Genomic DNA, 17,806 nt, shown 5'->3' with positions numbered 1-17,806 from the left:
CAGCCATCAAGATTAGAGTGGTGCTGGAAAAGCACAGCAGGTCAGGCAGCATCCGAGGAGCAGGAAAATCGATGTTTCGGGCGAAAGCCCTTCATCAGGCTTTTGCCCGAAACATCGATTTTCCTGCTCCTCGGAGTTTCCTCCGGGTGCTCCGGTTTCCTCCCACAGTCCAAAAGATGTGCGGGTCAGGTGAATTGGCCATGCTAAATTGCCCATAGTGTTACGTTAAAGGGGTAAATGTAGGGGTATGGGTGGGTTGCGCTTCGGCGGGTCGGTGTGGACTTGTTGGGCCGAAGGGCCTGTTTCCACACTGTAAGTAATCTAATCTAATCTAATCTAATCTAATCTAATCTAGAATCTGGTTTCCAGCATCTGCAGTCCTTGTTTTTACCTAGTTCAGCCATCAAGCCTGTTCTGCCAGTTAGTACAGCAACGTGAGACAGTCACCAAAGTTGAACTTAGTCCCACGTTTTTGTCTCTTCAACCTCCACTGATTGTTCGCAAATCATGCAGCCAAATGGAGCAGCCACATTACCAACTCTCCTAACACCACCCCTAACTTGTTTGCTGAAACGTCTGGACTCTGCACTTTGCCTAGGTGCATTCCATTTCTTTGCTACTGCAAAAGTAAAGGAATTTTGCTATTATGTTGTTACTTATTAGCTGGGACTTCATGTACTGAAGGAATGGGAGGCAGTCACTCAGTAAGGTCCAGAGTGCCAAATTTAATTTGATTTTACTGGTTGGTTTTAGAGCAGGAGCAACTCTTTCAATTCCCAGCCCCAGCTTGACTTGAAAGGAATGGGTTTATATTTCTTTCTACTTTAAAGCAGGATGTAAATATTCGGGAGCGATATTCAAATTGACAATGGGCTGGAGCAGCACGGTGGCTCAGTGGTTAGCACTGCTGCCTCACAGTGCCAGGGACCTGGGTTCAATTCCAGCCTTGGGTGACTGTCTGTGTGGAGTTTGCAGAATCTCCCCGTGTCTGCGTGGGTTCCTTCCGGGAGCTCCGGTTTCCTCCCACAATCCAAAGATGTGCAGGTCATGTGCATGTGAATTGGCCAAGTTAAATTGCCCATAGTGCTCGGTGCAGGGGTAAATGTAGGGGAATGGGTCTGGGTGGTTAGCTCTTCAGAGGGTCGATGTGGACTTGTTGGGCTGAAGGGACTGTGTAGGGAATCTAAAAAAAAATATTGAGTAGATTGGGAGACTCCGTTGTGGCTGAAGCAGATTGGAGATGTGCTTGCTCGGCGTGATGCAAAACAAAACAACAGCAGAAGCCAACCACCCTTGAATAACTTGGAGAAAATGAGAGGGATAAGTGTTTCCATTGTTGGGAAGGTTGGTCGCCAGAAATCCCAGATGTAAGATTAGCAAATATCCTAGGAACACGTGAGGATGCTTTTATTTGACACAACTCTTTATTACAGTCTGGAGTGTGCTGCCTGAAAGAATGGTGCAAGTAGATCCAGTTGGAGTTTCTTTCTAGAGACATGATGGGTTTTTCTTTATTCATTCACGGGATGAGGGTATTGCTGGCTGGCCAGCATTTATTGCCCAGCCCTAATGCCCAGAGGGCATTTAAGCATCAACCACATTTCTGTGGATCTGGAGTCACATGTAGACCAGACCAAGTAAGGATGGCAATTCCCTTTCCTAATGACATTCAACGCTGTACACTCCCAGGAAGTTGGGAGTAATGGGGACCATGCCTTGCACAAATTGACCTTTCTATTTTCTATTAAAGCTGTGCGTGTGATTTCTGAGGCATCCTCATAAAAAGCTAGGAAGGAAGGCAAGTGACCTCTAATGAATTAACCTCAGCATGTGAATAATCCCTAATTGATCCCTAATTGTTCTCAGGATGAACCCATTTGCAGCTGTTACATTTTTCAGCCTTAAGGGGGCAGCCTGCTTAAGTAGCAGAACAATACATCATGCTGTAACTCTGTCGTCTGCTGTAACTCTGTCGTCTGCTGACTTTCCCTTGAGCAATAGGGTCTGCTCATACCGCTTCAAAAACGTTGATGTAGCTTGTCTCTGCAAAGAGAAAGCAGAAAGACTTTGAGAGCCATATATACATTTCTTTTAAGGAAAGCATTTTTTAAAAATTTTGTTTGAAGGTTTGATTAAAAATGAAGTACAGTTTCCACTGCAAGTTAAGGCTGTAGTGTTCCAACATTCTGAGTTCAGCTTTGATTCGTCTGCCTGTACTGAATTAGCTGTCCCAAAATCCAAGCGTCCATTCACATGAGTTCAGGCTCTCAACCATAATATAACACTCTGACACAAAGAAGAGAAAATGTTGGAAATAATGCACTACAGATCTGCCAACATCTGTGCAGAGACACAGACAAAAGCAAACAGTGTTGTTCCAGACCAATGTCCTATCATCACAACTGGGAAAATGGTGGAGGTGAACAGCTTTTAAGCGAATACTAAGGGGATGGTTGGACTGGGAGAGGCCTGGAAAGAACAGCAATAATTACATTTGTGTAACACCTTCTAACATATAAAACAGCCTCAGATGTTTCACAAGGAGCATTAGCATACAAAATCTGACACTGAGTCATTCAAGGAGATAGTGAAAGTTGTGCCCAAAGTTTTGGCCAACGGGTAGATTTTAAGAAGCATCTGAAAGCAAGAGAATTTGAAGGAGAGAATTCCAGAGCTCAGGGGCCAGGCAGGTAGCTAAGGCTGTCAGTAGTGAAGTGATTAAAATCAGGGTTGTTCAAGAGATGGGTATTGAAGGTCCTTAGAAACCTCAGCAGTTTCCACAAGGAGTAGAGAGATTAATGGATGGATTTGAGAACAAGGATGACAATCGTAACACTTAAATTAGAAAGTATTTTCACTGGTAAACAGGTTGGTAAGCAGAGATTACGACTGGGAAAAATTCTGAGGGGGTATGGTGGAATGATTAAATAAGTCCAATGGTGTAAAGACTCCCATGGATACCTTCTGACCTCTGCTGTAAGTGCAAGGGACATGGGTAAGGACAGGATCAGAACGCACCAATATTGCCTTGTTAAAAGGGAACCTTAACTGGGACAGGCACTGGAGGGCTTTTGCAGAGAAACACATATTACATGAGAATAAGTGCAGGTATGAAATAAGTGAGCAGCTGAAGAAAAAGATGCAAAAATATCAATAAAAAAACTCGTCACACTACGCTATGCATCTATGACCTATTTTGATTCCCTCCAAGGAGCCTGGTAGCACAGTTACGTTAATCACTTTACCTCAAACCATTTGGAACCATTGGAGTTGTCAAGAACAGCAATTTATTTAGGTCATCTGTTTGATCAGTAACGCTGTAAAAGCAGTTGAATATTCAACCCATTCTTTTTCTTTTAAATGAATTTGTTTTGGAGCCAGTGCCCCTCAGTATTCCATATTGTGCTTTTTTTCAAAGATGGCTACTAACTGAACCCCACTAGTCCTCACCTACCACCCCACCAACCTCCATATACATCGTATCATCCGCCGTCATCTCCGCCACCTCCAAACGGACCCCACCACCAGGGATATGTTTCCCTCCCCTCCCCTATCAGCATTCCGAAAAGACCACTCCGTCCGTGACTCCCTCGTGTGCAGGCTAGGTGGATAAGCCTTGGGAATTAGGAGGCTGGGTTTGGGTGGGGTGTTCTTCTGCAGGCCAGTGCAGACCTGATGAGCCAATAAGGATTCCATGAGAAACAAAAACATGAAGAATTTTCATCTGAGTACAGTTGTATTAGAAGTGGAGCAGGGGGCAAGGGACTAATCCACTTTCTGGATGTGGGATTAATCATTGAAAACCTTGTTAAGGAGGTTGTGGGCCTTGTAAAAGGATGTAGGAAGGGGCTAAGATAAAGTGACATTATTGCACAAGCTATGGGCCAGAAGGAGCAGGAATCCAGATGCCAATAGGTTAAGTCTTTAAAATCCCTACATGATAGTTACACTCCTAATCACCCCACAGACACGTCATTTGCTGCTGCAATCTGTCACCTTCAACTGACGCTTCCCCCAGGCCCCAGTGATCTCATCCATGGCACCCCTCCTTCTCCAAAACCTGAGCTGCTCCTTAAACCCAACACTTTGCCCACTGAGAGGCAGCCAAGTCTATCCCTCGAGCTGGGTGTCAGATGGGGAATCAGAGAACCTCAAACACAGTTAAGTCTCCATGGCGATGGGAGAAACCTGTACTTCCAGATTCCCAGGTTGTTATCTCGCCCAGTCCCCAATTCCTCATTTCACAGCCTCACCTCACTATCAGCCCCCAATGTCCACTTTTTTTTCAAGTGTGTGGGTGTCACTGATCTTGATTGACTGGGAGGCATCAAATACATCGATTCTCCAGTCTAACACTGGGTTAATGTCCTTCTGTTCATGGAGACTCTATATTCTTGGTTATGTCTCTATGGAAAAGAAGTCAAACAGAAGTCTTTCCCCACAGGAAGGGGTAAAATAAAATTACCCTCAGACTCCAGCCAGTATTCACAGTGGGTCCTAGTTTCAAACGTTGCTCCTGAATTAGTTGAAACTTTATTGCTGGAACAGCACAGCAGGTCAGGCAGCATCCAGGGAACAGGAGATTCGACGTTTCGGGCACAGGCCCTTCCTGAAGAAGGGCCTGTGCCCGAAACGTCGAATCTCCTGTTCCCTGGATGCTGCCTGACCTGCTGTGCTGTTCCAGCAATAAAGTTTCAACTTTGATCTCCAGCATCTGCAGACCTCACTTTCTCCTTGCTCCTGAATTAGCCAAGTTCAAACCGAGGTAGCAGTAGGTGGATCTCCCAATTTTGTGTGAGGTTTGATCGCAGGAAATCAGGCAGTGTTTCCATTCCTGATCACAGCAGGACAGCCATCGCAAGTGTTGAGTGTATGTCAGGTAGGAAGAGGGATCAGATGTGGGCTGTCTATATTCAGCACCATGGCAACGTATATAATGGTCACTTTGAAGTAGCAGAGGGAAGCCACATTACCTTGGGAAGAGAACCTAAGGGGGCACTGCCTTTTAATCTGTGATCTAAATCCAGCCTGGGGTGACAGGACAGTCTTCTCTGGCTGTAAGGATTCTGTAGGGTCGTAGCACAGTTCAGTAATTTATCCTGCCTCTATGAATTGGTAATCCAGTTAGATCCACACCTTTTACTCTTTGTCCATCTCCCTGTGATTTTGTTTCTCTTTCAAATGTTTATTTAATTTGCCAGCGAAGGTTGCAATTGAACCTGAACCCATCATCCAATCAGAGTGTGCAATCCACACCTTAACCATTCATCACCTAAAGGGTTTTTCCTCAAGTGTGGCTGTTTTACCAATCAGTCAAAACCTCTACTTCCTGATTATCGACCCACCAGCCACTGTTTAGTTGTGAAATGAGGTTGTGCAAGCTCAATCCTATTCCAAATGGACATGGTCTTGCAGCACAAAATTGATCCTGTTTATAATCTCACTCAGAGGCCTCCGACGTTGGGGATGAAAGAAATGTCATATTGTCTTGAGAATTGTCATTAAAGGCTGAGGCATATTGTTGAGCAGGGACTTAAAGATGGTTTGTTGGCTTAGTTGTTAGCCCTTTCGTTACTCCCTCAGGATATCGGGGCTTCAAACCCCTCTCCAGAGACTTCAGCTTGTAATCCAGACTGGCACCCCAGTGTCACTGGAGATGACTCCTTTTCAGTGGAGGTGATGGCCTAGTGGTATTATTGCTGGACAGTTAATCCAGAGACCCAGATAACATTCTGGGGACCCAGGTTCAAATTCTGTCACGGCAGATGGTGGAATTTGAATTCAATAAGTATCTGGAACTAAGAATGTAACGATGACCTTAAATCCATTGCCAATTATTGGGAAAAATCCATCTGGTTCACTACTGCCCTTTAGGAAGGACACTGCCATCCTTACCTGGTCTGGCCTACATGTGACTCCAGTCCCACAGTAATGTAGTTGACTCTTAACTCCCTTCTGGGCAATAAATGTTGGCCTAGCCAGTGACACCCTCATCCTGTGAATGAATTTAAAAAAAAACACGTTAAACTAAGATCCTATGGCACTATTTTGATCTGATCACTAAAAGCAAAAGATTTGGTCACCTGTCTCAGTAGCGATTGTTGGAGTGAGCCATAAGTGAATTGGTTGTCATATTTCCTGTATTATGATGGTGACTGCTCTTGCACTGTACTTAATTGGCTTTAAAGTGCTTTAGGACATCCTCAGGTTGTAGAATGCATTATATCAATTTACATTCCTTTTTTTAAACCAAGGTTAAGATTCCACAGTTATACTGACCTCCTCTTGAGTTGGAAACATAGCTACCGTAATCGAATTGAAAGATGGAGCAGGGTCTCGGTGCTAAATGGGGCTACCCATCCTCCTGTGTACAATAGTACGCCAGGTTTGAGCAGCTGAAAGGAAAAGCCTTGTGATTAAGAGGGAGAGACAGCCCTGTGCCATGACTAACTCTTACTTCTTTTTCCTTCCAATTCTTAATATCCAGAGGTGCCCACAACCGCCATCCCACCGGTAAAAACTGGCTCGTGTTTGTCCATGGATGGGCGGCGTCACGAGAGCGGTGAGAGTTGGCATGATGGTTGCCGTGAATGCTACTGCTACAGCGGACGCGAGATGTGTGCACTCATCACCTGTTCCGTGCCCAACTGTGGAAATCCTACCATCCGGCCCGGGCAATGCTGCCCATCGTGCCCAGGTAAGAAGCACCTAAATCAGCCCTCTCTGCTCCCCCCCCCCCCACCCCCGAACCGAGTATGCAGTTGAGATGGTGCTGGGGTTGGATTCTTTGGAAATTTTGTCCCCTTGTTAGGGACTTGCCTTCACTTTGCTGCACAGAAAGACTACATAGTGAGCTCTTGAAATGCCAAGGCTGTGGGCCAAGTGTTGGAAAATGGGAATAGAATAGCTGGATGTTTCATGGCTGGCTTGGACATAATAGGCTGAAGGGCCTTTGCCATGCTGTTAAAAAATCTATGACTGTTAAGAGGTTGTTCATCCCATTGCACTTTGGTTAGCTCTCTGAAAGAGCTACAGACTTAGCTGCAGTGACGGAACAGTCTCTGGGTTTGAAGAAATTTATTCAGAGTAATAAATATTATTAATAGGAGTCTCATCATTAGAGGAGTGTGCTAAATCTAAAATGTCAGGGTCACTGAGCACTGGCTGTACATAAATGTTAATCCAATATGCCAAACTCATGCATTAATACTCAAGGATCCTTTGCTGTGTTGATATCACTGAAGGATCTCCAGTTATCTTATTGAGATTTGAAGCTCATTCCGATAAACATTAGCTGTAGTTTGCCATTAATTGATAATGAAACATTGTACCAATTGATGAGTGGGTAAGTGCATCACACTGTGATGATAGTTAAGCTGCTGATAGACTAACACAGTTTTAGACTGTGTTCCAGGAGACCAGTTTTAGGCACTGTCACTGTTAAACCTGGCTGCCTTAACCCAGCAGCAGACATTCGGCCCTGTGAGGTAGACTATGTCTAGGATAAGAAGGTCAGAGCAAACATTATCACCACCACCACCATTCCCACCCCTCCCCAGCTCCCTACCGAAGGGCAGAAATGGAACCAGTAGGTGTGAACATTCATGCGTTGGCAGGTTTGCCCATTTCTGGGGGCTGGCATCGAGAACAGAGGGTTCCTGCCTCACACACGGTGAGTAGCCAGTTCAGGTCAGGCAGTGAGCAGTTTCCAGAGGCTGATTGGGTTTTCCTACCACGTCTGCTGCACACCTCAGACCCAGGAGTGGAAGTCTGAAGTGGCTTCACAACAGCAGGGCAGGGCGACCAGCAACTCCAGGCCAACTTTGAGGCTGTCCTCACCTCCTCCTGCCCTCCACCCCAACCCCATCCTGGCCTTGGCTGCCTCCTCATGGAGGTTTTTTTAATCGCTTGATTTTAAGAAATCGCCAAGGAGGTGTCTGAAGACAGCAGAGCCCTGTGTCCCTCCAAGTAAGGGGGGAGGGGTTGGGGTGTGGGGGGAGGGGGGAGGGAGGGGGTTGGTGGGGGGGACCTTGTAGTGGACCTCCAGCTTCCAGAACAAACTCGCCGTCATTAATTCAGCTGAGCACACCCCTGTCGTCACCAGAGAGCCACCTTAGGGAAAACCACTGTCAGATGGTCGTTCAAGTGCAGGGTCAGGATCCCAATCTGACTCTGACATCGGAGTCGCTAAACAAAATCATACTTCAGTCTCTAACATACATCAGCTCAACTGTGTCAAAGGGAAAAGCCGATTTTACTTTTTTATCCCGAGCTCTGGGACCCGGAGAGCTGTTGACCTTAGGCTGAGAACAATAAAGTTAACACAGACTAGAAATAGAACCTGAAGTTTTCCAGATCCATGTGTTTTTTATTGGATTGATCTACCAAAGAGGCAGGCACGAGTGAACCAGACGGCTAACTCCTTCTCTATGGTTCACAAATTGACATCGAAATCTGCAGTGAGCCTTCTCTTGTTATCAGTTTCTGCCACTATTTCACTGCCTTTAACTGTACCAGTGTAGGACCTTTTCCGAGGAATGAGCTCGGAAACAAAATGCATTGAGAGTAAATGGTACTTTGTCTCTTTATATTGCACTGATATAATAGATCATAAATTGCAGTATTGATAAGCATATAGAACATAGAACATGCAAAAGTACAAAGAGCAGGCCCTTTGGCCCACAATGTTGTGCCAAGGATTATTCCTAATCTAAAGTAATACCCTAACGTATGCACCCCTCAATTCATTGCTGTGCACGTGCATGTCGAGTCGCTTAAATGTCCCTCAAGACTCTGCTTCCACCACCACCGCTGGCAACGCATTCCATGCATTCACAACTCTCTGCATAAAGAACCTTCCTCTGACGCCTCCTCTATACCTTTCTCCTAATATCTTAACACTGTGACCCCTCGTACCAGTCAATCCTGCCCTGGGGAAATGTCTCTGCCTACTGACTCTATCTATGCCTCTCATTACCTTGTATATCTCGATCAGGTCACCTCTCTTCTTCCTTCTCTCCAAAGAGAAAAGTCCAAGCTTAGTCAACCTCTCTTCATAAGACAAGCCCTCCAGTCCAGGCAGCATCTGGTAAACCTTCATTGCATCCTCTCCAAAGCCTCCACATCTTTTCTATAATAGGGCGACCAGAACTGGACACAATATTCCAAGTGTGGTCTCAGCAGGGACTTGTAGAGCTGCAGCAAAACCTCACGCCTCTTAAACCTGATCCTCCTGTTAATGAAAGCCAAAACACCATATGCTTTCTTAACAACCCTATCCATTTGGGGGCAACTTTGAGGGATCTATGCACTTGAACACCCAGATCCCTCTGTTCCTCCACACTGCCAAGAATCCCGTCTTTAATCCTATATTCAGCATTCGAGTTCGACCTTCCAAAATGCATTACTTCGCATTTATCCAGGTTGAACTCCATCTGCCATTTCTCAGCCCAGCTCTGCATCTTGTCTATGTCGTGCTGCAGCCTGCAATAGCCCTCGATACTATCGATGGCACCTCCAGCCTTATGAAAGGAGTAACCAATTGATGTGAAAGTACAGCTTCATTTCATGTTGTAAAGGAATTCATTTCTTCCTCTGATGTATTACAACCGTTAATTCATAAACTGAAAGAAATTACAGTACAAAAGTAAGCCTTTCAATCCTGTACCTGTGTCTGAGCAGGCTTTTCAATTAGAGCTATCTATTCAAATTGCATTTCTTCGCCCTTCCTGCTTATCTTTTAATGCTCTTCACCTTTGAATAGTTCTGCTTTTCAATTGACATTAGTGATGTGCATGTGTTGAGACATTCCCCATTTTGCTAACCAGATTGTTAACTCACTTTGTTCTCAGAGGACTCTGGCCTTTGGAAGCCTGAGCTGAGTGATACCTCGATCTGCCATGCTCCTGGGGGCGAATACTTTGTGGAAGGAGAAACTTGGAACATTGACTCCTGCACCCAGTGCACGTGCCACACCGGGCGTGTGCTCTGTGACACCGAGGTCTGCCCACCCATCCTCTGCCAGAACCCCATCAGGACACCAGACTCATGCTGCCCACAGTGCCCAGGTATGCTCACAAACTGCAAACACCAGCTTGTATTTACTTAGCACATGGAAGGCAGCAAGATCTCCTGACACCCTGGTTCAAAGTTTAAATAAAGGGGACAGTCACAGCAGAGTATATGAGAGGAATAAAGAATGGAAACGTATACTGATGCAAAGACAATAGGTAGTGGGAGGCTTATGTGGGGCGTTAAGCACTAGAGCCGAATAGCCTGCTTGTGTGCTGCGTGGTCCTTGGCCTTTTATTGAGTAAGAATCTGCTGTAAGAAATATGTCAAATATACTAAAGATATATGTCAGCTGGGAGTTCAGTCCAGAACCTCACTGACATTGCATCTGTTTTTTAGCTAAGTTATTTGATTGCAATGCTGTTTTTAATGCATCGGACTTGGACTATAGTGACCTCCTTAGAACTTTAATGAATAATTTATTTTACATTTACAAATGATTAACTTGTGGAAGTAAGCTGCCATTTAGCACATCACATACCGATTTTACTGAAACGTAAACTGACCAACCATGGAGCTACGGTTCCCTGTTTTGGTGCAGGTCAGAAAAGCAATGAGTAACACCCAAGCATGTTCTGCTATCTGGATAGTATTGATTGGGCTGAATGGCCTCTCCCATTTCAGCATCTTTTTACCATTTACAAAACCCTTAGCAACATCACTTTGCAAAAGAAACATCTGGTAATCATTGTGGGATCGTGCTGTGTACATGCTGGCTATTGGGGTTGTCCTAACACAGGCAAAAGTGCTACCTAAAGGCTAGTTCTTTGTTTCTGGCTCTCAGGGCCCAAATCTGTGCTGTATTACTTGCCTCAACTGTTCCTTGTGGTGATGAGTTTTGAACAGCAAGTAGATAAAGAACTTGGCTGGTTTAAGCATTATCCAGCTTTTTCTTAACTAAATGCAACACATCGGCTTGTGGATGATATTGGTTGAGGGGAGTGGGGAGGCTGACTTCACGTTCTCCTGTTGCAAAATTGGTGTCTTCTCCTCCTTTCACCAGATGAACCCCTTCAGCCTATGTCGCCAAGCAACAGAAGTATGCCTGGTTACTGTAAGAATGATGAAGGTGATATCTTCTTGGCAGCTGAATCCTGGAAGCCAAATGTATGCAGCAGCTGCATTTGCATGGAGGGTGTCATCAGCTGCTACTCGGAGTCGTGCCCAGCTGTGACCTGTGCCCGGCCTGTCCTGCGGAAAGGGCAGTGCTGCCCTTACTGTATTGGTGAGTAATGGTGCTGAGGAATCGGTGTGCCATTCTCTTACTGTGCATCCAGGAGATGGGCCATCTGCTTTTGTTGCCTTTATTCCCCTGTTGTCTAGGGCAAGTTGGTACATCTCGAGTTCACAGTGATTCTAATGGTATTCATTATCGATATTTTGACACCCTGAGCCTAGGAACCTTGCTCTTGCAGTCTCCCTCCTTTGCAGCTAATTCCTGATCAGTCAAAGAACACGCTGGGTAAGCTCTCTGTGAAAAAGACAAAGGAAAGATTTGAGCAAAGTCATTCCTTCTCTGTCCTCCTGAATCCCTCAAGGCACCTCTGCTAACACAGCTAATGAGGGCAGATAATGATAACATTATCAGAGAGGTCCTAAGAGTCTCTAACGGCTGTGTCTGCCCTATGGACAAACTCAGAGAAATGTCTTCCTTTATTAGTAAACACATCCTCAATGGAGAGCAAGAGGAGGAGCTAAACCCATACCGTCCACCTCTGTTATAGTGTGGTGTTAACCCTTAGCTGGGTCCTCAGAGCTGAGCTGCCCCCCCCCCCCCCCCCGCCCCCCAGAACGATAAACCTGCCAACACAACTGAAGCTGTGAAAGCAGCAGAGAGGCAGCATTAATCATTTCTTCTGATGCAGCATGGCATTGCTGGCCAGTAGCTGGGGAGAATATCCCTCCTGTTCCCCCAACCACAGGATCTCAGCTGTGACCTGCCATCTTCCCTGGACACCAGAGCCAAGCTGACTGAAACCAGCCTCTGTCAGTACAAACTGATTATTACTGTTGTGACAACAGTGTGTATTAGGATAATTATCAATAATAGTTCCAACAAAGCAATGGGAAATTAGTATCTTGTCACCAAGCTGCGTAGAAAATTTCATCCTCTTCTTCCCCCCCCCCCCCCTCCTTGGCAAGCTCATCCAACAGATAAAATTAAGCTGATTGTTTGATTTATATATTGGAATAATTATATTGGAGCATGAATTAGTGCCCACACACCCTCAAAAACCCTTACTGGTTTCATTTTCGTGGTATTTCAGTGAAGGTGACAATGGTCCTGAGTCCATTCTTGTATGTTCAGTTTAATAAGACCAGTTGCTTTTCTGGGACACAGACAATTCATCCTCACACACTGTACACTCTTGTAACCCTCATTCACAACTCTATCCTTTCCAACCCTCTTACACTCTCCACTGACGTTGCAGCTCTCATCACACTGTGGACCTCTTGCTCCCTCTAGTGACAGCCCAGTTACAACCTGGTGGCCATGAGGACCAAAATTACAAACAGTCACTTTGATAGCACCAAACTTGAAAACTCCAGAAAAGAAGGTGAGAGGCTGCTGAAGATTTTTTGGACTCCACTCATCAGGACAAATGCAAGAATGCCAAATTTTGTGTGTTGTGATCATTTGAAACGGTTAAGCCCAAAATGCCGACACTGCTGCTTGCCTGACCTGATGTGTTTGTTTCCAGGACCACACTTTATCAACTCATCATTAGAAATTTTGCATTCTTGCATTTATCCTGATGAGTGCAAGATGAAAAAACCATGGCAGCACATTTCTCATTTCAGTAAATAGTAATTTTTCAGATTTCAGGGATCTTTTTATCCCTTTTTACCCTATCTCTGGTTGACCTCAGTCAGAAACACTCCCAATACGCTTGTGTGCTTTACTGACCTGCCTTCCTTTGAGAGTGCTATCGGTGCCAGAAACCACCCGGATGGTCTGAATGCATTTCTCACAATATCTTACATTCATAGACAGTGTCCAGGCCTCCCCAGTTGTTCAGGATCAATTGCAGTTCATGACGAAAGCTGTTCTTTATCATAAAAATTGATCTGATTCATTAAGGGAAGGAAGCCTATCAGCGTTACTCAGTCTGGTAGGTATAGCAAGGTGATTAACCCGTGACTGCCAACTGGAAGCCATTCAGTTGTAGTGAACCCACCACCAGCCATTCCAATAGAAGCCCCACCACCATCATATCAGAGCATTCAAGATTGGGCATTCAATACCAAAGCCTTACCTGTGGTGCACACATCCCCAGACTTGACCTATTGTTGATAGATTAAGCCGGTCTGGTCAAGTAAATTCTTGTACAGTGCTGCGTGAAACTGCTCCTGGTGAGCTGAGGGACGGTATACAGAGTCAGCAGAGACAGAACCAGGTGACTCTTAAAGTACTCTTAAAGCTGGTGAGGAGTTGGTGTGCATTTTTAGTTTGTTAAAATGCCCTCAATCCGTTCAAAGCTGTTTGTTTAATAAACAAGCAACATTTGAAGTAGCACTTCACTAAGAGATTGGTACGTTTATAAATTTTAAAGGCATTAAGGGGTATCGAAAGAAAGCTGAAATACCACAGAGGATCATGAAGAGGTTGAATGATGGAGCAGGTTCAAAGGGCAGAATGGCCTTAGCTGCTCCTGGTTTCTATGCTTCACTGATTGAGAGATAGAAACCATGCTGCGATACCCAGATTGTCAGCCTGATGCAGATTAGTTGCTTCTCTACCCAGAAATCACTTTCAAACTGACTGAGTTGTAAGATTTCCTCACTGCAGGGAATGGCTGAATGACCACAGTCTAACTCGACTCCGTTTTTATTTTCTCCATTTGCCTGCCTTCGACAGAGGAGAGCATCCCGAGCAAAGTCGTGTGTCACTTCAATGAGAAAACCTACGCGGATGAGGAGCGATGGGACATCGACAGCTGTACACACTGTTACTGCCTGCAAGGGCAGACACTCTGCTCCACGGTCAGCTGCCCTCCCCTCCCCTGCCTGGAACCTGTCTACGTGGATGGAAGCTGCTGTCCTGTGTGCCCAGGTAATTAGAGGCCTTCCCCTGCTTTATCGATCCCAGAACTGACAGAGATGACACCCCCCACCCCTGTCACCACCTCCCAGTGCACACATTGTTTACTTTCCACCCCTTATTGACTTTTACTTACGGTTAATGAAGAGTATCTGCTTCTTACAGAGCCTGCCTATTCTCAGAAGCAAACCACAAGACATACGTCCCTTGAATCTCTGACTCCAGTTAGCAGCTCATTTTTCCTGCATTGTACACCACTCTCCCCCACCCCCTCAGCTTCTCTATCGTACCCCTCCCCAACACACCTTACCTCCTCCCCTCAATCCTCCCCCCCCCTCCGAATACACTGTACCTCCCACCCAGGTCAATGCTCAGTCTCCCCAAGGACAAACTGTACCCCATCAACATCCGTCCCGCAACAGTACACACTGTACCCACACTTAACCCTCAAATGTTCTACACATTTATCCCACAATCAACCCTTGCCTCAATACTCACACTCTCTCCGTTGCACACACACATACTGTTCACTCGTCCCATTGATTAATGCTCTGATCCTGGACTAACTCCCCCCCCCCCAAACCAGGAGTCACCCTTACTTGCCCTCCTCTTCACCCTTTACCTCATCCTCCTGACCTACCCTCCCATCAAGCAGTAGCCTCTTCCTTAGTTGGACCTCAGTTTGACAACAGTGCATTCCCAGCTGTCCCACCCATGCCTCTGAATAAGAATTACACCCCTCTCCACTCCCTCATTCTCACATACGCTCCATAGCGCACACCCCACACTTCCGTGCCTACACATAACGATGGTAAACTGACTTCAGTGCTATCACAATCGGTAATAAATCCAAAATGTATCCATAGGAAACTTCTGGCTCACAGGATATGTTGGTGTTTATTTAAAACTGATTGACTCCTTCATTTGTAGAACAGCCAAAGATCCATTCATTACTAACACTGCTCCACACATTTCACCTTATTAATGAAGCACGTTGGATGCTAGAACTTTGAAAGCAAAATAAAAATATTGTTACAGGTAAAATTAGTTTTTGACTTGGAGTTCTGGCCATGGTTCATTCCCTCTTCATCAACCTATCCTTTATACTTCTGTCAAGATCTTCAGACAGGCACAGAGATTCCTCAAACTGTGGCTGTCCCTTGAAGCTTTCTCTCTGCCAGTCTCGCTGCAGCATGGTCTGGGCCCTGTGACTCAGTGCCCTGCCTCTCTGACTGACATGTTGTCTGACTGAGTTAGAGACAGAGTAGGACAAATTCCAAAGGATCTTTTGTGACCCCTGGACTTGTCACCTTGCCTCAATGGTCACAATCAGCTCATATTAAAAGTGCCAATAATTAAAGTTTCATGGTGCATTTTGTTTTGTTCATCAATGGCAACTGTACCTTCTGCTACCCAGGCCCCGAGCTCTGAAAGTTTCTTCTGAAACCTTTCCCCTTCTTTTAAGAGTCACTAATCCTTATGTAGTTCAGTTTTAGTTGAGAATGCAACCATGAAGCAGCTTGGAATGCTTCACTATGTTAGAGGAACAAGGTGAATGCAAGCACTTGTACTTTCATTCTAGTTGTAAGGACTTTCTGAACCCCCCACACTATCCCAGTGAGGAAAACATGTGTAATCTTTGCATGGTTTGGGTATGGTTTTGTTTGGGTATGGTTTTGTTTTGGTTCCAGATTCCATCAGTGTTTGTTTCACAATGCCGGAGCATTGAGATCTGTTCATCCCAGGCAGCATTTCTGGGTTCATTCCTGGCAAGGACAGCAATGTATGTCCAAACTGTACAAGGGTTGAAAAATGTGGTGCTGGAAAAACACAGCAGGCCAGGCAGCATCCGAGGAGCAGGAGAATGCTCCTGCTGTGTTTTTCCAGCACCACATTTTTCAACTCTGGTACTCCAGCATCTGCAGTCCTCACTTTCTCCAAACTGTACAAGTGTTTGCTTACAGGAGGACTGAGGCCATTCACAGATGCCGTTCATGTTGTTTTGCTCGATCCCTGTCTCCCTTTAGACCTGTACATTCCGGAACCCACCAACATACCCATTGAGAAGTTTGACCAAAGAGGACAGATTGAAGTGGAAGCCCCGTTCTGGCCAACTCCTAGTGGGAATGAAATTCCTGCACATCTTCGGGACGATGGTAAGTGAGTGTGTGTGTGTGTGTGTTCCTCACTATTCCATCCACCAGGACGTTGGAGGGAAACTATGACATTTTTGCCTGTCAAGGACCTCAGGCCAGTCAATTCATACCAGCCCACAAAATAGGAGTGGGAGTAGAGTAGACCAATTTCTAGTAGCCAGAACCCCACCTTCTTGGCTTCTGTCAATAATCTTTAACTCCTGTTTTAGATAGTTAGTTCAATTAGCTGGATGGCTGGCTTGCAATGTAGAGTGATGCCAACTATGTGAGTTCAGTTCCTGCACTCATGCTGAGGTTACCACGAAGGACTTTTCTTTTCAGCATCTCCCTTTACGTGAGGTTGGCGACCCTCAGGTTAAACCACCACCTAATGAGGAAGTGGCCCCACAATATGACGACTTTACTTTAGTCAAGAATGTATCTATTGCAACCTTAAAAACAATCAGTGACTCTCCCTCTTGAGAGAAAGGCATTCCAAAGACTCATAATAATGAGAAAAAAAACTCCCCTCATCACTGTGTTATACTTCGTTCCTTAATTTTAGTCTCTCCCACAACGGGAAACACCCTTTCGCCATCTGTCCTGTCAAGACCCCCAACCCAATGTCCATGTTGAATATTTTGCCCTCCAGCCACTCGCTCTCTACCTGTAACCCGCTGAGCTGTTGGCACAGTGCACAGCTCCCCATCATGGCCGTAAGTCTATATTCATGTTGGAAAATTGCAGCTGATTGGTTGCTGATGAGCCTCGGTGGGCTTCCTGCTGCCAATTGGTGGATTGTCATCGCTTGCAATCCTGGCCCACTGGATGATTGACTGTAGGAGGCATTCCTGCCATGTACCATTCTGCCAACACACTTGCACTGCCAAGGGAGGCTGCTGGATAGGAACAGCAACAGCTCTCTTCCTCCTAATCTGAAAGCCACCTCTCAGCACAACTGGTGATTCCTGCTTGAAATGTGATCGTCCTGGGAGGAGAGGGCAAGACAAGGGGGAAATCAACATTCCAGCAGTCATAGAGTCATGGAGATGTACAGCATGGAAACAGACCCTTCGGTCCAACCCGTCCATGCCGACCAGATATCCCAACCCAATCTAGTCCCACCTGCCAGCACCCGGCCCATATCCCTCTAAACACTTCCTATTCATATACCCATCCAGATGCTTCTTAAATGTTGCAATTGTACCAGCCTCCACCACTTCCTCTGGCAGCTGATTTCATACACGTACCACCCTCTGCGTGAAAAAGTTGCCCCTGAGGTCTCTTTTATATCTTTCCCCCCTCACCCTAAACCTATGCCCTCTAGTTCTGGACTCCCCGACCCCAGGGAAAAGACTTTGTCTATTTATCCTATCCATGCCCCTCATAATTTTGTAAACCTCTATAAGGTCACCCCTCAGCCTCCGACGCTCCAGGGAAAACAGCCCCAGCCTGTTCAGCCTCTCCCTGTAGCTCAGATCTTCCAACCCTGGCAACATCCTTGTAAATCTTTTCTGAGCCCTTTCAAGTTTCACAACATCTTTCCGATAGGAAGGAG

At 45.7% G+C, this 17,806-nt stretch overlaps 1 protein-coding gene across 2 annotated transcripts in view; it reads left to right on the top strand.

Moving 5' to 3' along the window:
* The window catches only part of crim1 (cysteine rich transmembrane BMP regulator 1 (chordin-like)), a 199,891-nt gene that overhangs the window by 166,558 nt on the left and 15,527 nt on the right, over positions 1–17,806 (top strand). For both annotated transcript variants that reach the window (XM_043695492.2, XM_087991206.1), the window contains exons 11-15: positions 6,488–6,697; positions 9,852–10,067; positions 11,075–11,296; positions 13,931–14,125; positions 16,141–16,269. In XM_043695492.2, coding sequence (XP_043551427.1) covers positions 6,488–6,697; positions 9,852–10,067; positions 11,075–11,296; positions 13,931–14,125; positions 16,141–16,269 — 972 coding nt within the window. The remainder of the gene's footprint in view (positions 1–6,487; positions 6,698–9,851; positions 10,068–11,074; positions 11,297–13,930; positions 14,126–16,140; positions 16,270–17,806) is intronic.

Source organism: Chiloscyllium plagiosum, unplaced genomic scaffold, assembly GCF_037043375.1.
Source record: "Chiloscyllium plagiosum isolate Xiang-an unplaced genomic scaffold, Cpla_swu_hap1 HiC_scaffold_10, whole genome shotgun sequence".
NCBI lineage: Eukaryota > Metazoa > Chordata > Chondrichthyes > Orectolobiformes > Hemiscylliidae > Chiloscyllium > Chiloscyllium plagiosum.
Note: the sequence above shows the minus strand (reverse complement) of the source record. Positions and strands in the feature narration are given on the sequence as shown.